Source organism: Thamnophis sirtalis, unplaced genomic scaffold, assembly GCF_051295495.1.
Source record: "Thamnophis sirtalis isolate CommonGarterSnake01/CBP01778 unplaced genomic scaffold, rThaSir2_p1.2 scaffold_1, whole genome shotgun sequence".
NCBI lineage: Eukaryota > Metazoa > Chordata > Lepidosauria > Squamata > Natricidae > Thamnophis > Thamnophis sirtalis.
In genome coordinates, this window is record NW_028261381.1 from 57,757,335 (window position 1) to 57,777,253 (window position 19,919).

The 19,919-nt window shown below is 43.1% G+C and overlaps 1 protein-coding gene across 2 annotated transcripts in view; it reads right to left on the minus strand.

Annotated features, from left to right (window-relative positions):
• ERCC3 (ERCC excision repair 3, TFIIH core complex helicase subunit) overlaps positions 1-16,435 on the minus strand; it is a 29,074-nt gene extending 12,639 nt beyond the window's left edge. The window contains exons 1-10 of one of the 2 annotated variants that reach the window (XM_014067353.2): positions 16,303-16,435; positions 15,312-15,517; positions 14,397-14,633; positions 13,500-13,549; positions 12,643-12,778; positions 12,221-12,382; positions 9,444-9,648; positions 8,741-9,055; positions 7,659-7,843; positions 6,927-7,129 (exon numbers count right to left, since the gene is read on the minus strand). In XM_014067353.2, coding sequence (XP_013922828.2) covers positions 6,927-7,129; positions 7,659-7,843; positions 8,741-9,055; positions 9,444-9,648; positions 12,221-12,382; positions 12,643-12,778; positions 13,500-13,549; positions 14,397-14,633; positions 15,312-15,517; positions 16,303-16,321 — 1,718 coding nt within the window. In that variant the 5' untranslated portion in view covers positions 16,322-16,435. The remainder of the gene's footprint in view (positions 1-6,926; positions 7,130-7,658; positions 7,844-8,740; positions 9,056-9,443; positions 9,649-12,220; positions 12,383-12,642; positions 12,779-13,499; positions 13,550-14,396; positions 14,634-15,311; positions 15,518-16,302) is intronic. The other variant, XM_014067354.2, reaches the window with a different exon arrangement.
• Positions 16,436-19,919: the final 3,484 nt, after the last annotated feature.

Genomic DNA, 19,919 nt, shown 5'->3' on the forward strand with positions numbered 1-19,919 from the left:
AATAGTTCACTGAGAGCTACATTGAAAATGAACAATCAACATATATTTTGTGGCAAAGTAAATAGATGCTGCCAGAGCATAGTGTAAATATTCAATCAAAGATACAATCTAAGGTGTCTGCTAAGTGCATATGACATACTGAAATAAAATAAGCTAACACAATTCAAATTAAACATGTTTGAAAACATACATCAAATTTGAAATATATACTTAATATCCAACAGAAAAGAAAAAGAAAGAAAAAAAAGAAAGAGAAAGAAAGAAGACAAAGACTTAACATACATGAATATAAGCTTGAAAATAAATCACAAACTGATACTTGATGGTCTCTCTGAAGCTTCCATGGACCAAGTAAAATGCTATAGTATTAATGAAATAATTTAAAATAACCTCAAAGAAGAATATTTTTTGAAAATTATTCCAGATTACAAAACCACCTTAGGAGACTTAGGTTCAAATTTTATCTGACTGATAAAAGCTCACTGAGTTTGGGTTGGTGATTCGCTTTCATCTCAACCCACTTCACATAGATATTGTTGCAGAAAAATTTGGAGGAGAAAACTGACAGGGGAATATATATGCTGCCTCTGGTACTAGAGGAAACAGAGAAAATAAATCTAACAACCAAAATGATCAAGCTACAACAGCAACTACTATTTAAAAGAAACAAAAACACACTACTACATAAAACAATGACACCGCAACAATTTTCCTTAGTGTTTCTATCTTGCATAAATTCTGGCTCTGATACTGGACTTGAACAATGTATTTAAATACTGCTTCTGCAAGATATTCTGGCAAGTATATCTTGCAGAAATAGGTACCTTGCTCTTCTGCTGCATAGGTTTGTCAAATGTTAACTAGTTAAACTGAATATGTAGAATTGATCTTTAGAGTGCTGAAAAACACACAGCAAATTGTGGCCAGCAGTGGTGGTACCTAGTTTGGGTAAGTCTTGCAAGAAAACAAGCAAGAACACCAAGGATACCTCACATGGCAAATTATTGCATCAACTATATTTTTTCTTGTACCACAGAAAACAGATAGCTAACTGGAAACATACTACTTAATGTTCTTCTCAATCAGAAAATAAGTGTCTGTAATTCAGGCGCTGTCGTGTTTAACTTTTTGTGATCCCATGGACAAATAGCATGCCCTGTCTGTCTTCCACTATCTCCTGCAATGGGCCCAAATTTTTGTTCACTATGTTGATGATACTATCTAACCATCTCATCCTCTGCTATCCCCTTACAAAACAACAAAAGCAAGAGACTCTTAAAAACCGTATTCACACTGCAGTGTTTTAAGTTAATGTCCCCATTATCAAATAATTACAATGTAACTGCCCTTTGAATTTAGATTGAATTTAGATTACATTATTATAAAACAGCTTTAAGGACCTTTTCATAAATTTCCCAACAGCAAAATATTTTTATTGCATATATAAATCAAGATATCATACATTACAACTTTGAAGATCAGGAAAGCATATGAGGTGCGTGGATTCCTTAGTTGTAACCTCTGGAAACCTTCCAAAAGTAGCTACAGAATTCTCATTACTTATTGGGACAAAAGAGGAAATTGGCCTGAGGAATGACGCAGCTTTAAGATAACTTTAATCAAATTCAATTAAATATAGATTTGTCCAATTATTGCCCTTTTCTGGCATGCAGTCCTCAAAACTTCAAAGGCCCAGTATTAAAATTATGTGTTTGTACTTGTATGTACTCATAACTGTACATGTAGGAAAATAGATTGTTGATTTAGATTTTTAGATTTTACTTTATTTGTATGCCGCCCTTTTCCCTGAGGGGACTCAGGGCGGCTCACAATTCAAGGGAAGGGAAAAACAGGCAAGTTACAAACATGAAAACCATACACCGTTAAAAAGAACACAACAGTCATACCATTCGAGTGGGGTTGCAAGTCTTTAGCCCCAGGCCTGTCGGAACAGCCAGCTTTTAAGGGCTATGCAGAAGGCCTGGAGGGTGGTGAGGGTATGAATCTCCACGGGGAGTTCGTTCCAGAGGGTCGGAGCAGCCACCGAGAAGGCCCTCCTCCGGGTAGTTGCCAGTCGACATTGGCCGGCTGATGGAATTCGGAGGAGGCCTAGTCTATGGGATCTTATTGGTCTAGTGGAGGTAATTGGCAGTAGGCGGTCTCTCAAGTACCCAGATCCAATACCATGAAGGGCTTTGTAGGTGACAACTAGCACCTTGAAGCGCACCCGGAGATCAACAGGCAGCCAGTGCAGCTCGCGGAGGATAGGTGTTACGGGGGTGAATCGAGGCGCACCCACGATCGCTCACGCGGCTGCATTCTGGACAAGCTGAAGTCGCCGAATGCTCTACATGGGAGTGCTCTTCCCATGTAGAGCACGTTGCAGTACTCCAGCCTAGAGGTCACAAGGGGTCACAAGGGCACGAGTGACTGTTGTGAGAGCCTCCCGGTTCAGGTAGGGACGCAACTGGTGCACCAGGCGAACCTGGGCAAATGCCTCCCTGGTCACAGCTGACAAATGATGTTCAAAAGTCAGCTGTGGGTCCCAAGTTGTGGACCCTGTCTGAGGGGCGTACTATTTGACCCCCCAGCCTGAGAGATGGAACACTTGGCCAATTAGTGGGAGGGAAGCACAGCAGCCACTCGGTCTTATCTGGATTGAGTACAAGCTTGTTAACCCCCATCCAGTCTCTAACAGCCTCAAGGCCCTGGCTCATCACGTCCATCGCTTCATTGAGTTGGCACGGGGCGGACAGATACAGCTGTGTATCGTCCGCATACTGGTGGTATTTTATCCCGTGCCGTCGAATGATCTCACCCAGCGGTTTCATGTAGATATTAAAAAGAAGGGGGGACAGGACCGAACCCTGCGGCACCCCATACGTTAGGGGCCTAGGGGTCGATCTCTGCCCTCCGACTAACACCGACTGCGACCTGTCCGAGAGGTAAGAGGAGAACCACCATAAGACAGTGCCTCCCACCCCCACCTCCCGCAGTCGTCGCAGAAGGATACCATGGTCAATGGTATCGAAAGCCGCAGAGAGGTCAAGGAGTACTAGGATGGAGGCATGACCTCCATCCCTGGCTCTCCAGAGATCATCAGTCAATGCGACCAAAGCGGTTTCCGTGCTGTAGCCAGGCCTGAAGCCTGACTGGAATGGATCTAGATAACTGGTTTCCTCCAAGGACCACTGGAGCTGAAAGGCCACTACCTTCTCAACAACCTTCCCCACAAAGGGGAGGTTGGAGACTGGACGATAGTTGTTTAGGACGGCTGGATCCAAAGATGATTTCTTCAGGAGGGGTCTCACCACCGCCGCCGGTGGTGGCGGGGGGAAAGACCCCCTCCTGAAGGGAGGCGGCAACAACCGCCTGGATCCAGCCCCGTGTCACCTCCCTGCTGTTGACAACCAGCCAGGAGGGGCACGGGTCCAGTACACATGTGGAGGCACCCACAGCTCTCATGGCCTTGTCCACGTCCTCAGGGGTAACAGTTTGAAAATCAATCCAGCGATGACCTACCAGATTATCCCTTGGTGCCTCAGCTGGTTCTGCAGGATTGGAGTCCAGGTCCGCCCGAAACCGAGCAACTTTATCCGCGAGGAATTGGACGTAGTCCTTAGCTCTGCCCTGCAAAGGATCACTCGTATCCCTCCTATTTAGGAGGGAATGGGTTATCCTGAACAAGGCAGCTGGGCGCGACTCAGCGGAAGCAATGTGTTTTTTTTTTTGACGTCCTAATTGCCTGGATGTAAGCTCTGATGCAAGATGTTAAAAGTGCTCGGTTCGATTCGGATTTACTGGATCTCCATCGGTGCTCTAGGCGTCTCTTTCGGCGCTTCATCTCCCGGAGTTCCTCAGTAAACCAAGGGGCCCTCCTGGATCCACTGTCTCGGAGCGGCCGTAGAGGCGCAATCCGGTTAAGAGACTCCGTCGCTGCCGAGTTCCAAGCAGCAACCAGAGCCTCCGCCGGACTGCGGGCGAGAGTATCAGGAATAACCCCAAGCTCCGTCTGGAAACCCGAAGGGTCCATAAGTCGCCTGGGGCGGAACCACCTGGTTGGTTCCTCCTCCCTACAGTGGGGGTTTGGTCTCCGAAAGTCAAGCCTCAGTAGGTAGTGGTCCGACCATGACAGGGGTAAGATCTCACTACCCCTCAGACCAAGATCACAACTCCACTGCTCCGAGAGAAATACGAGGTCGAGCATGTGACCCGCCGAGTGAGTTGGGCCCCGAATTACTTGGGTCAAGCCCATGGCTGTCATGGAAGCCATGAACTCCTGCGCCCCATCAGAGTGTTCACCGAGCGAAGGCAAATTGAAATCCCCCAGAACCATAAGCCTGGGGAACTCAACTGCCAGCTCGGCTACCAACTCGAGGAGCGAGGGGAGGGCTGCTGCAACGCTGTTGGGAGGCAGGTATGTTAGCAGCAAGCCCACTTGACCCTTGAGGTCCAACTTCACCAGCAGGGACTCACACCCGACAAGCTCCGGAGCAGGGATCCTACGAGGTACTAGAGACTCTCGGATAATAGCCACACCCCCACCCCTTCCCTGGGCCCGCGGCTGATGAAGCACCTGAAAGCCCTCTGGGCACATCTCTACGAGGGGGACTCCTCCCTCCGGGCCCAGCCAGGTTTCAGTAATACATGCCAGGTCTGCCCTCTCGTCTAAAATTAAGTCCCGAACGAGAGGAGCCTTATGAACTACAGACCTGGCATTTAGCGACAGCAGCCTGAGACCGGGGTCCTGATTACTCACGCCATCTGGCCTTGGAGTGGGGCTCATAGGGCCGGAAGGAGGGATCTCTGTGACGTAGTGAGCCATCCTTCCCTGGTAATGGCCAGCCCTAAAGTCCCCGCCATATCTGCCCCTCCCTGTTAAGACCGTAATGCTCCGGCCCACTCCCGTGTCCGTAGTCCCTCCACCCACCCCCACAGCTCCCGCATGCTCTGGCAGGCCCTTCGAATCAAACATCCTGAGGCTGGGATTGGGCCCAGGCCCCCCTGATACTTCTGCAAAGCACTCAGTACAGAGGGCACCTGGATAAGGTCCCAGCCTACTCAGATATACACAGTCACGCAGCCAATCACTAACAATTTAAAACACAAAAAAGTTACAACAGTAATAGGGACTAAAAAAGTGGGCACATACAGCACCAGCCACACCATTCACACCTCATTCATAAAATGCGGAGAGACTAAAAGTTGCGCAGATCTAAATGGAGCGATGTGAGAAGGGGGAAGGAGAGGTACTCCGCTCCTCTCCCTTCCTATGGCAATTAGTTGACAAGGTGGTTAGGAACCCAGCCACAATCCACAGAGGGTATACAGAGGGGGAGAGTGGCATTTCCCCCCCTCTGGTAAGATTGAAAAGATCCCAGGAGTCTAGGCGGTTAAGGGGACTGCCAAAGATGTTAAGTCCGGACTGCCAAAGATGTAGAAAAAGGCAAAGTCTGAGTGGCTGAGGTGGTGTCACTGGGGCGGCGAGAGGTAACGCTGATCGAACGGATGCAGTTTGTTTGTACGTGTAAAAGCCCAAGGGTTGCAGTTGCAGGAAGGGTGGGTAGGTGCCAGTTAGAAAGGCGGTAAGGATGACAAACCAGCGAGAGGAAGATGAAAATGAAAAAGGCACCAATAGTGGCCACTGGGGGGAGTCTGAGCTCCAAGCACGCTGCCTCTCCGGAGTAATGGCGTCTGATGTAAGATGATCCAATAAATGGCACTGTCTAACGCGGCACTCCTGAGGCAGTAACAGCAGCAGATGACACTGGCCACAACAGAAGGCCCGTCGTTGAGTTCTTGGGGTCACAGTCCAAGCAGACAGACAATAAAGCGACGTAGAGCCCCGCAGGGGCAGCGGTAAGATAGAGAAAAACCGCCGCGCCAGGAGGGAAGGGGGGGAGTCAGCAGAGTTGCGGTGGGGGCAGGAAACCAGTCCCCCAGTCCAGATAGACATTTCTATAGGGCTCCCCACCCCCTCTTCGGGGCACAAACTAGCACAAACTAGCAAACTAGCACGTCGGCACTGCTCGGTAAAAGTCCAACACCTCCCAGGGCGACGAGGCCGAAACCGCCGCCACTCGCGCAAAGCCGTCTCCGCCGCCGCCAACCAGCTGTATAGAGAGGCCGCCGAGAAAGGCAACGCCGTCCAGGAGCCGCTCAAAGGCAGCCCCCTCCTCAAATAGTTACCTCCTCGGAAAGCCCGGACGCTGGTGTCTTGCAGGAACCCCTCCGTTACCATGTCCGAGGTCCTGGTCACCGAGATTATATCAGATGGACGCTGCCCAAAGTAGATGTTCCAGGGGCAATAACGGGTGGCAAGCGGTCGAAGGAGGACGGTTGTTACAAGGCCAATGCAGATGGTCGCAGGCCAAGGCAGTAGAGAGTCAGTGCTGGGTAGGGAAACAGGCAAAGGCTCCACAGCAGCGAGGGCAGGCAGAAGAAGAAAATGCCCAAGCACACAGAAGGGTGAAGGGCGAGGCTGCGACGGCGAGGGAGGCAAGCAAAATGGAGGGGGGGGGGGTGTCCAGGAGAGCTATGGCGGCGGCAGCCACAGCCAGACGCCCGATCTGCTCGACCAAGCCCCGATAAATCCCCGCCTCTCTTGATAATCAAGTGCAAGAGCCTTGTGTAACTTGCATCCATTATTTTATTTTATTGAGGAATTATACCAATGAGAAAAATCTATCATTTCTGAAGCAACCTCAAGTTGCTAACTTATTTGTCAAGAATTCTTTATAACTTAAGACATCTTTTTGTCCCTAGTTGATACTCCTGTAATTTCATGCAAATGAATATATAAAAAGTAGTAAGTAGTACTGTTGATTTTAAGGATTTAATATGCAAGGTCACAAACCTGGAAGAGGTCTTTTTTTGCTTATAAAATTTAAGAAACACACAAATATCTAAAATTCACAAATACTTACTTGCCTAATCTAACAGCATACTCCTTCAAAGCAAACACATTGTCAGCAAATACAATGATCTTATCATTCCTTCGTTCATGGAATTTAATCAGGAACTGGCAAGCCCTAAATTTGTTTGGGTTCATGGTATAGAGCAATATCCGCTTCTTTGTTTTAATAGCTACATATTCTCTGTAGAATTCAGGAGACATTGGACACCAAACCTACATAAAATAAAGTACAGACTTTAGTAACAATAGATCAATAGGTTTACAACAGAAATGTGACAGGGATAAAAGTTTACAAGATTACACTGTATGATAAAAAGAAAAAAAGTATTTATGCTAGCAGGAAAGATAAGACAAGGGCAGATATTTTCAGCCTTATTAAACATTTCTGATTATTTAAAAACCCATATAGAACTATTATCAACTTCTGATTCTATCCCTAGCAGCAATTGATTAAAGAGAAGCTGTTTCTTTTCCCTGTTGAAGATTTTTCCCTCAGAGAGAAGACTTGGGAAAAGTGTGAGTTATGGAGTAATGAGCTGTAACTGGGAAACAAGATGACTGAAATTATTTTTAAAAAGGAGGCAAATCAAGCCAGGATTTCTAAAACAAGTCACATACAGAAATTTTACTTCCAGTATCAAATGGTCCAGAGTGTTATACCCCAATTGTAAGTTAGCTGAGGAAAAATATTGCTGCTGGAAAATGTATTTGCACAGCTCGCACTGAACAAAACATTCCTTACCTCAGCACACTGGACTTTAGCAATATAACCACTGTTTTGCAATTCCATCCAATTGGCTTCATAGAGTTTAGGCCCAATCAGGAAATTCAGGTCTACAATTTTGTCATCTTCCCGGACAAGAGTAGCTGTTAATCCAAGCTTGCAATGGGCCTGAACAATAGTGAGCACACGCCTGAACATTTTTGCTGAAAGAATTGTGTAAAAAGAAGTGAGATCCTGTCTGAGAAGTATTTTAAAAAATAGCACCATGTTAATTTTTCATGCTAAGTGATATTAAATGAACCATTTGTGAATCTTACGTTAAAATTAGATGTGTTTAGTTGATTTCCACGCATTTATCTAGTGTCAAACTCAAGGCCCACTGGCTGAATCCGGCCCATGGGATGCTTAGATCTGGCCCACGGGGCCACCCTGGAAATAGTGAAGGACTGACCCGAGGTGCCTCTGCCATTGAAAATGGATCTGGGGTAGGGAGCATGTCCCCCCCAAGCTCCGTTTTTACTGGCAGAGGGCTGCAGGAGGCCATCGCAATTGAAAACAGACATCGAGCTGGCCACGCCCACCCAGCCACCCCGAGGTCAAACACAACCCTGATGCTGCCCTCAATGAAATCAAGTTTGACATCCCTGATCTACATGATAGGTTTTGTAGCAACAACTTAACAGTATTTCTCATACAACTCATTTCACAAATTAAATCTACAGAAATTAAATTAAATACAGTAGTATCAATTTGGGCAATTCATTACTAAGTTAGCTAATATCTAAATCCAAAAGCCATGCACTAGGTTTAAATCATACTGGGATTTTTTTTAATTCTCCACCAAAAAATAAAAAACTGCAGCAATTATCATTAAGATGTAAGTACAATAAAAGATATATATTTGATGCTTAAAAATGCATTGAATTGCAGCATTCATGCTATTGTTATTTGTTTCATTTTACATGTTAGATTCATTATAAACATATACTACTTTTTGCAAAGCAGTATTGTCAACGTATTTCAGAATAATCAGGGCTTCCATTATTCAGGAATGAAACCTCAGCTGGGACAAAAGCAATAGTCATTAGGAGAGTCTTTACCAGGTATGGTATGCACTTCATCAAGGATCATCAGACCCCATTCTTGGCTCTTCAACCATTCCATCACTCTCTCTGCCTCCCATGACCTCTTTGTTGTGTGTCCCAACATGGAGTATGTGCTGATAGCTATAGAACAGCCAATTGGCTTGTCTTTGGCATCAGAAGTAAATCGGCAGATTTGGCTATCGTCAATGGTAGACCACATCTTGAACTGGGCTTTCCACTGCTCCACTGAGACAGCAGAATTACCCAATACTAGGCACCGCTTACGGACGGTGCTAGCAGCTGTTACGCCTACAAGCGATTTGCCAGCACCTGCAGTGAATGAAATGAAAATTTATCAAAACTTTGCATGGAATGTATTACTATCCAGAGAAAAAAATAATATAATATTGAGCTTGATATGTCCCTCTGAAAAGAGCTTTGAAAACTCTAACCTAGTCCCTATTTAAAAAAAAAAGACACCAACATGGTCTGAAAGCAACTCATGTCACTCTGTTACTGAAACTAATTATAAAATATGTATAAACTGTACAGAAATGATATGAGAATTTTGTTCCGAGATGCTCAGAGATATCTACAGAAGAGAGAAATAAATATGGACATACTGTGACATAAATGCTATTTTTACAAGTCTTCTCTCAGAATCTAATCTCAATCAGGTAATTTTAAAGAACATTCAATTTCAGCAGAGTCCACTCACCACAAGGCAAGACGATAACCCCAGATCTAGCACGACCATTCCCAAACATTTTTCTCAAACTCTTCTCCTGATATGGTCGGAGAACAGCTGTGGGTTTCAAATCTATGTTAATATCTGGATTCACTGAATCATTTCTGAAATCATATTCAGCAAGCAGAGGGTACTCCAGATGAATGCAACGCTTCTGAAGCTCTTCAATCATTTCCTAGAAATGGAAACAGAAAGGTAGGAGAGTCTTTTACAGTTCTTCTGTTCTGTTATTCATTTAAAGCTATAGGAAAATGCTGAATTTTTTTCATAAAGTTTGAGGTGTCAAGTTGCACATACTCTCTTCTAAAACACACACACATTAGAGCAACGGATCATCAGTCACAAATCCAGAAACATTTCCCATACTCTGAAAAAGTTTCATAAGTCACAAAATAGAATGATCAAATTGACTTGTATGGACTTTTTGCATAAAAATGAACTTCTGATTTATGGTTTTGATGTTTATATAGGACGGAATAGAGAAATAAGAGGGTCACAATGTAAATAGAGGGAAACGAAGGTCACTTTATAATTGTGCTTAAAATTACTGTAAAGAAGATTGGAAACTACTTTATATTTTTTTCTTTCATATTTTTGTAGTTTTTTGTACCTTTTTTCTTTTTCTTTTTTGCTCTTTTAGTTTGTATTAATCTTACTCTTATCTTTAAATATTTCAATAAAATTTACACACACACAAAATACAATGTGGCTGTTATATACACAATTTATAGGTAACTTTAATAGGAAATTAAAGGAAGAAATCCTTGGCTTTTTCTGTGATACTAGGCTCCTTCCTGATTGTATCTATGTGCTTTCATCAAAACATCACAGAAAATGCATGGTTATCTGCTTCACCAGGAGTTCTAGTTATTCACTATTCCTATAGGACTTCAACAGATATCACCTAGCATTGCATTAAACCACTCCCGTGTTCTTAAGATGTGAAGTCATAATAATAAAGTGTTTCTTGCTAGAATACAAAACATAAATATATTTGCTTAAATATTTTGTAAAGCATTGCTTATCTTCACCAACAATTCCCATCATAGATATTGCCAAATCTGTCCATTTTTGTACAATAAGCTTGCTGCAGTTATCATATTAAAAAAAATATTCCATGACTTTTTTCCAACTGTTTATTCATCATTTCCAAGAAGAAAAGCTTTGGTTTTAGTTGCATATTCATCTTTAAAATCCTCTTAATCAATATATGCATTTGAACCCAAAAATTTCAAGCCTTTTTGCACATCCATCAAGTATAATAAAATGACATTTCTTGTTCACATTATCAATATATATTTAAAGTGCTTTTATGCATTCTAACACATTTTTCTGATGTTATATGTCAATAGTATATAATTTTATAAAAATTATCTTTAAGATAATTTTTATCTTATAACAGTATAAATTTCAATTCTTTTAATCACATATTTCCAGCTGCATATTATAATCAAAAATTTTAACCCACTTTATCATACATTCTTTGACTTGTTTTTGTTTCAAATTTCAATAAGTAATTATACATTTTGGCAATCACGTTTGTCATTTGTAAAGAATTCTGTTTCAAAAATCAAATACAATTTTCATCATGAGACGCTGCAAACAGTTGTAAATCCAGACTGGTTGCCGAGTGCCCCAGATGTGATCACGTGACCACAGGGGATGTGGGGGTGTTTGAAATTGAATCAGAAGTCATATTTTAAGGTCTGTCAGAACTTCTAATGTTTACTATGCATTAGTTGAGGGCTACCAGTATTCTTTTTTTTTGGTGAAATCCACCAACTATCTACATTCTTTAATATTAAACAAAATTCGCACAAAAGCCCAATCCATTTGTCCGAGTTCCAATATTTGAAAACCATGTTTGCCAACAATCTTTCAAAATTTACTGCTCCCTTTATTGATTTAAACTGTCTTACATTCAATCATTTTTAAGCATTTTGCTAAATATTTAATTTCTTTATAAATTTTTTCCTCCTTATTTAATTCAGAAAGAATGTTGACTCACCAAGTGGTTTTGTCCTATCCTGCCAATCAGAAGATCTAACTATAAATTGACTACATCCAATAGTGTTTAACAAAATGAAGCTTTTGTGGGTTTTATGTCCTTTTACAGACCTCAATGCAGCTGCGCGCCTAATTGAAATCCCTCACTTCCAGCTGCTCAACTCACAAGTTGACCACAGAAACCTCAGCTCCTGCTATCTACTGACAAAGAGCAGTTGGAGGAGTACAGAAGGGATTCTCATGGTCTTTCCTTGTCTGGAGGACTCTGCCAATTTATGCTGAAATGCTATTCACACTCCTTCAGGGATAACTACTTTGCCATGGAATCTTGCCTAGCCATACTGTCTTTTCTAAGCTGCTTAGCATACAAAAACCACAGGAATAAATATACTTTATTTTGTTACACAGAAACAAATTATTCAAACATGCTTTCACTCCATTCCATTGATCAGCCTTCAATTTTCACAACACCATAGAAACTAGAGTGTTTGGGATTGATTTCTTTAATGGAAGTATGTTGCAGTTATACAGCACTACTAAGACTGGTTTTAGTTATAGCCTGAAATGCTACAAATTTAAAGGAAGACTAGGTACAGAGACACAAAACTACTTGGGAAAAAAAGATTTAAATCATCTGACATCTCATCGCATCAAAAATAAGATGTTATTATTTTGCAAGTAGTTCATATACCATATGCTTTAATTAGGATAGTAAGATATAAGTAAATTCATATATTTACCTGCTTCACTTCAAAAGACACAGTTTGAGTTTCCTCTTCCTCTTCTTCATCTTTATCCATTTGTTCATAAAATTCAAATAAATCAGCAGGAACATCTGGTTTATTCTGACCATCTGCCCCTTGAGAAGTTGATGGTCCACTATTTTCACCAGACTTGGAAATCTAAAATAGATAGCTTTCTCAATTAAGCAGAGGAAAATGAGACCAGACAGGCAAAAACACTTAAAGAATGTATGAAAGCAGACTGTACAGATACAATAATCTATAAATAAAGCACTCCCTAAGGATTAATAGCAGTGACAATATACACAAAAATAGGTGGCATATTCACCATATTGAAAAGGGATTCTTATAAAGATTTGACATAATTGTTCAGCTAGTAAAGCAAATACATAAAGGCATAGACTATAATCTCAACATACTGCAGATTTGCTCTTGAACGTTTCTGTTATGAGTTCAGTTTCTTCCCCCTCTGCATTTCTCAGGCGACATTCCCTAATAACTTGGTCCTGAAGAAGTTGCTGAATGACTTCAGGGTGGGTGCTTTCTACAAAATACCTAGCAAATATTAAAAATAAAAAGGGAGGGGTGAATAATGCAAATAATTCATTCTATGTTATAACTTTTTACCATTTTAACATCTTCCTCTATAGCAGTGAACCTTTTTTCACCTTGGGTGCCAAAAGCATGTGCATGTACGTTTTCGCGGGCACTCACATGCCCACCCGCATAATTTAATGCCCCCCATGCCATGCCCCTTGCGCATGCGCGCATGGCTTTCTAGGAGCCTTGGGAGGGCGAAAACTATTTAGCTGGAGAAAAGAATGAATTTGTATCTGACTAAAATCCTTAAAGGGACACTTGCCACATTCATACATAAGAAACCATAAATCTTGGGTTAACAAGTCACAATTTGAAATAACATACATTGGTTACCTCTGGTTATTCTGTTATGTGAATTTGGGTGTTTGTTGCATTTTTGTTTTATTTCCTTTGTTTTTTCTGCAGCCATATCACATATTTGTTTGTTTGGACCTACAGTATATCTGATTCTATTTTACTCCTATTTGTATAGACATTGGCCCTCAAAAACTTGCTCTTACTTTAACAAGCTATATTTCCATATATTTCTGATCCAATCATATTTTATTCAGTAAACACCTTATGAAAAACCAAGATTGTTAACTGAGTATCAAAGCCAAAACTAATATCAGGATACACATTTGAAAATGCCATACTCCATAACTCAGGAAAAAAAAACATGCAAGTAACTATTTACCTGTTATGCTTCAGGACCAGCTTCACCTTTCCATAACTAACTGTACATAGCTACAAAATAATATTATTAATTAGAAATAGATACATAAAATCTAGTTGTATAATACATAGAATTAGGTGACAACAGAATACTTTCATCAAACTATTCCACAAGAAAGGGAAATCAAAACTAAAGGTTTGGCTACAATTCATAAAAAAAATGCCCTGAATATTGATTTAGACCATATGATTTCATATACTTTCTCCCAACTTAGCACTCTTTAAATCATTATACCAAAATGCCTATCACCCAGATGGAGACAATTGTTGCTATAATACTCTTTGAGACCCAAAAGTTGAGAAAGGAAGATTTAGCAAAACTCATAACTCCTCTATAAAGCAGGTTTTGCCACCTGTGCCCATATTTTAGCATCTACTGGCAAAGTAAAAGAAAATTTACTATTCAATGGACAGGATTTACACTATCTAGAAGGTATTATCAGGGATGAAGAAAATATTAGGGAAGTCATAAATGGCTAAAAGCTTGCTTACATAATATGATCACTATATCCTTGTAAAATCTTGGCTACTTTCCATAACAGCAAGTGGGAGCATTGGTTTATTACCATGAAAAAAACAAGCCATTTATACCTATCTAAAACCAACCTTTCTCTAGTTGCGCCCATTTTTTGTCTCCCTTAATTATGATGAAGTAAATAATCAAATGTAAATACTAAAGTATATGCCATATTTCTCTTTTGATTTCTAAAACATTTATTCCCATGAAGCTCTGAGCCAAAGCCAACCACAAGAGAAGATGCAGTATTTCTTGTGATGTTTTACCCCCTCACCTTCCTCCCCCCTAGCATCCAGTCCTTTATATTCTGAACATGGAATTAGGTAATGAATGACAGTGTACCTTAATAAACTGAATGATCCCATAAGGCACACCAGTCTTACTAAGCTTTTGTAGATATTCAGTGATATCGCTGGTTTGCAAACCCACACTGACAGCAGCATAGAGGGAATAAGCAGTTAGTTTATATTCATGGACGTGAGTAGGTCGGCAAACTGGTTCAGCAATAGCCACAAGAAAATCCTGGGCATACTTGTAGACAGGTGAAAAGGCTTCTAAGAAAACATGGCCATCAGGAGCCTAGAGAAGAGACAAAAACTGAAGATAACAAAAATAACTACATATACCAAAGTTATTAAGTATGAGGCAAGAAAAAGAATTTCACCCTAAACAATTCAATGCTGTGAATGTATTTGTATTTCTGCTTTAGTGGAGAGGTGAGAGGGCATGTGGCCTTTTATATATTATCAAGTTACAGTTTCCAGCATCTCTCATTATTGGTTATGCTGGCCGAGGTGACAAGGACTGCGGGTTCTTGAACCAAGTCATTCAAAAGATGCGTCTCCAAACCACCTGGAGAAGAATGTGATATTTTTCATAAAATTACCCAAATGAATAAAAAGTATGATGTAACATCCTAGAAAATTCATTCACAGAGCAAAAGTAGCGCTTCTGCCTGCATGGATGACTTTTTGTTATTAATCCTCTCTCCCCCCACCATACAAATCACAAAAAAATCAGGCACCTTATCACAATAAAAGGGCCTAACTTACAACAAATATTCCTTCCATCTCCTTTAAAATAGATTAATATGTATAATGAGAAATAGAGAGTCTCATTCATCACATGAATCAAAAAGGTATGGAGATACTATTTATAGGTTCATATGTAGAAGCTAGCAGACTAGGAAACAATAAGCTATGTTTCCTTTCTTTGAACAAAAGTGTTTTGAAAAGCAGTGCCTCTAAAAGAACTTACCACCCACAATGGGCGGGAAGAATGGTCAGCTTTAAGTGGCATCTGGTTCCTGTAGTCTTTTGCACCATATTCATCAACTTTGGGCCCAGACTCTTCCACTTGTTTCCCTGCAGCTGATGGAACTGCTTCTTGGGACTCTTTGCCTGTAAGGTCATATTCTTCTTCCTCTTCCTCCTCATAGTGGCGTTTTTTCAATTTCTTCTTATCTGGAAATCCAGCCGTAATTAAACATGCATACAGTTCCACAACTGTTTTCCCTTCACCCACATGACAACACAAATAGAGCCGTTTCTTAATGCAAAACGTTGAGGGAACCATGAATGTCAACATAGTATTTTACTGGTTTCAGAAGTTGTTGCTACTTATATTTCTTATATTCAAGGAGAAAGCAGAGAGCTATACAAATTATTATACAAATTATTACTACTTTCCTTTAGATTAAGGCAAAATTGGGTTTACTAATCCGACATTTTTTTTCTAAATAGAAGAAATAAAAAACATCCCAAGTGATACTGCATCCTAAATCTCATTAAAGAGCTTGCTATGTTTCAGAGAGCTATATATATTCCGCATATGGAAATTTTCCATGGGAAAGTGTGCACTTACAGAATAGCTTATTCCTGGTTATAGCAAAAGGAAGGGGGAGGGAGAGACGAGTGTGCAAGCAAAAACAACGTCTTGCTTTAAAGACAGAATTGAATAAGGCGAGTAGGTGAAGCACCGATTTATCACAAACCAGGACGTGCTGATTGTGGTCAAAGACATCAAAGCTAACAGCTGGGCGTTACGTTTTGTAAGCATAAGAGAACCGGCGTTGGGGCATGAGGAAGGCAGGGAGAGAAACCCAATGGCGCCAGGCCTTGAAGAACTTTCCCCGTCGAAGAAACAACGTCCCGAAGACAAAGACTGGCATCCCAGACAGTAGCAAAAACAGCTTCCAATTTTAGGGAGACGAAGCCGAGGAGCCTCCGAGAAAGCGGCGACGGCTTACCTCGCTCTTTCTTGCCCATCTCTAAGGAGTTCCGGCAACGCAGCGCCCGCCCGTGAGCGTCTCCGGGGAGCCCCACCGCTTCCGAAGCAGAAGAAAGCGAATCCGATTGCTCCTCCTCTGTGACGTAATCAGGAGGGTTGAACCTCGAGCGGGAGGACGATTTTGCAGTAGTCGGTGATTGGATCGCTTTATCGCTCCGGGGGGAGCGGGCGGGACAAATCCTCCCAGGAGGCAGAGCGAAAACTTGGCGAACCGGGGATAGGAGGCGTTCAGGAAATCTCAGGGCTTATCAGCAGGACTGGGGATGAAAGGTTGAAAACCCCCAAACGACGGAAGACATGTCCGCACAGCTTCCGTATGATTGCAGAACAGCCGCTTCAAGGGCAGGTCTGCAGGAACCTTCTTCCAGTACAAACCTTTTTAATCTTGGCAGTGTCGATGCATTCCAGGAAGGTCTTTTTTAATTCGATGAGATCTATTGCTGTGTGGGAAATGGATGTAGGACTGCAGCCATAATTAATGGTTGCGAGTGGAGTTTTTTTTGTTTTGCTCCTTCACCTTTTCACAATCAACATTAAGAGCCATGAAACTGGAGAGGACGGAAGAAGCAACTCCTGCCTCCAGCAGTTAGAATTAGGTGAGATTTTTTGCTTTTTGAAGAACAAATCCCAATTATGAGACTACTAAAACTTTTTACATCAGCCATGTAATTTAGGGTCTCTTCACTGTCGAGCAGAAATATCTCCTTAACAATGTTGACTTGTTAGAATATTTCAACTTTGTGCCTCCACTCAGTAGTTCTCGCCAAATTCCAAGAGGCTTCCAACATTCAGGTGTAACTCAGCACTATCTGATCCACATTTCACCAGAAAGATTGCTACAAATGCGGAATTTTCCCATCAGTTATTATTTTGAAGAATTCAGTATTTAATGACCTTCCAATAGAAAAAAAAAACATGTTAAAAGAGAATCATGAGAATGAGGTTGAATTCCGAGCAGGGAAGTAAAGGAGAATCTGGTTTAATCCAAAACAAAATCTTAGTCCTAAAAATGTGTTTATGCATTTATGCATACAACATAAAAACACATATTACAAAAGTTAAAAGAAAGATTAAATAGAATATCCAAAAAACCCAATAGACATTTACAATGAATTTAGAAATTAAATTAACAATTAAAAGGCCGCCTTGCTGGAAAAGCCAATTTTTTAGGGCGTGCTGGAAGGATCGGAGGTCGGGAATTATGTGAAGCTCCGGGGGCAGCTCATTCCAAAGGGAAGACGCTCCCACAGAGAAGGCTCTCCCCCTGGGGGTTGCCAGCTGACACTGCCTGGCCGACGGCACTCTGTGGGATCGTACTGGACGATGGGAGGCTACCGGTGGAAGTAGGCGATCTCGCAAGTACCTTGGGCCTAAGCCATGGAGCACTTTAAAGATCATAACACCTTGAATTGCAACCGGCAACCAGTGCAGGTCATGAATTCCCTCTTGAGAGGGCAAGAGGGGGTCGGACAGTGGATGAAGTTCCGAGAGGGTTGGGAGACAAACTCCAAGGAAAGCCCCTCCCTGACCTTCTGGTGGACCCAGGCGTCCTCTGTGGTCAGTGCCCATTGGGGAGCGAACAGCTGGAGTCGGCCCCCAATGGGAGAGGAGCGTTGGTCACTTGGACTTGCAGAAGGACCTGTTGGAGACCCTGCCGCGGTTGGACCTGCGGACTGCATGCCCTGGGACCTATCTCCCACCTGACCAGCTGGTCTGTTCGAGGGAGCGGAAGAGGATCCTGCGGGCTCACTGGAATGAAAGGACTGCCTCTTGAAATAGGGAGAGGATTTACGATCCTGTTTCTTGTTCAGGGTGGGCAGAACTTTCCGTTTATCTTTGGACTCAATCAAGAAGGGGTCTAAGACCTCCCCAAATAATTTGGACCCCTTAAATGGGGCGGACACCAATTTCCACTGTTGTTCTGGTCCGCCTGCCAGTGACGGAGCCAGATGAGGCGGCAGGATGTCACGTTGGACGCTAATGCCCTAGAGGCGAATTTGGCCGCGTTAAGGGAGGCATCATCCGAATACTGGGATACCGTAATAATTTTTGTTATGTCCTGGTGAAGACGAGTGTCTCCTGCTGGTAGTTTAGCCTGAAGCTCACGCAGCCAAATGACAGGCTCTGTTAAAGATGTGGATGACGAAGCCTTAATGGCCCAGGCCACTGCCTGATGAGTCTTGTGGCAGGCCTTCTCTGCTTTTTTGTCCTCTGCCTTGAATCCTTCCAACAAGTCAGCCGGAAGGACTGAATTAGAAGCGAGAGCCGCTATAGTGGGGTCTACAGATGGCAGGACCAGGATGTCTTCCAGCGCGGGGTCAACTGAGTACAGCTTCTTGTCCCCGCCACTGGGTGCGGCCAGGGAGCCAGGCTGGGCCCATTGCTGTTGAATGACATCCATAAAGAGATCTGGGACTGGCATCGGCTCTTGCTAAGGTGCCTGAACGTTAAACATGTTAGCATTGTTAACCGGAGCGGAATCCGAGTATCCCTGCATGGTCTTAGGTTTGGTACCCACTTGGGTGGTGTTCTTAGCCTTGTGCAAGATGGACTTAAATAAGCTAGGCTTAAAGAGCCTCGAGAAGGCAGGAGCATCCGGAGGAAGGTCCTCATCCTCCGAGAGCTCCTGGTCCTCCTGATCCAAGTCCTCCAAAACAGAAGTGCTGAGGACTCCAGAGATGGGTGACGGACCCGCCTGGCGGTGGAGGGAGCCTCCTGCCTGGGCTGAGAGGAGTTGGGAGTGACGAGTGCTTGGTCACGCCTCTGCATCCCCTGGGCAATGCCCTGAGAGATGACATGGGCGACCACCGCCTGCATGTGGGCAGAAAACTCAGGTTCCTGGGCTATGGCAGAGTTCGAACCAACGGGGTCCCTGGAAGGAGGAACATGGCGGGCAAGGATGGGATCAGCGAGCCCCCTGGGGTTAGAGTCCTCGGGGGCGGGCCCTGACTCAGAAACAAACAAAAAAGCAAAAGAGCCTGGTTCAGCCAGAGACCTATCCAGGGAGAGGTCCTGGGAGCCCACACCCTCACAGCCTGGCGTTGGGCCTTCTCGAATTGTATGTCAAGAGCCCACTGCTGCATCGCTGCATCCCTAGTCGCCGCCGAGGAAGGTGCCTTATAGGGATGGCTATCCTGACTGGCCACCCTGCCCTTTCTTACCCCCTTGCCCCTGCCCCCTCAAATTCCCTTGAGAGGGACCTGGTCTACCGTCAGGGGAGTCAGATGGGCCAGGATGCTCCACGGCCTGATGGCACAAACTTCAGACAATAGGCGAATACAGGTGGAGGTCAGGAGATGAAGGAGACTCTGATGGCTGGTGCTGGATCAGAGGACACATAGATATTGTGGAAGCGGGAACAGTTTGGGAAAGTAAAACTGGGGCTCTGCAATGAGTCCAATGAATCCAGCCACTCGATGAGAGGTGAGAAGGTGGAAAGGCAGCCGAGGCTGCAAGACCAGACAGATAGATCAAGGAGAATCAGTGGATAAAAGGCAAAAAAAAATACATAAAAATCTTCCCTGTGCCAGTGTATGACCACCAGGTGGCCAAGATGCCAGCGCTGCTTGGGGAAAC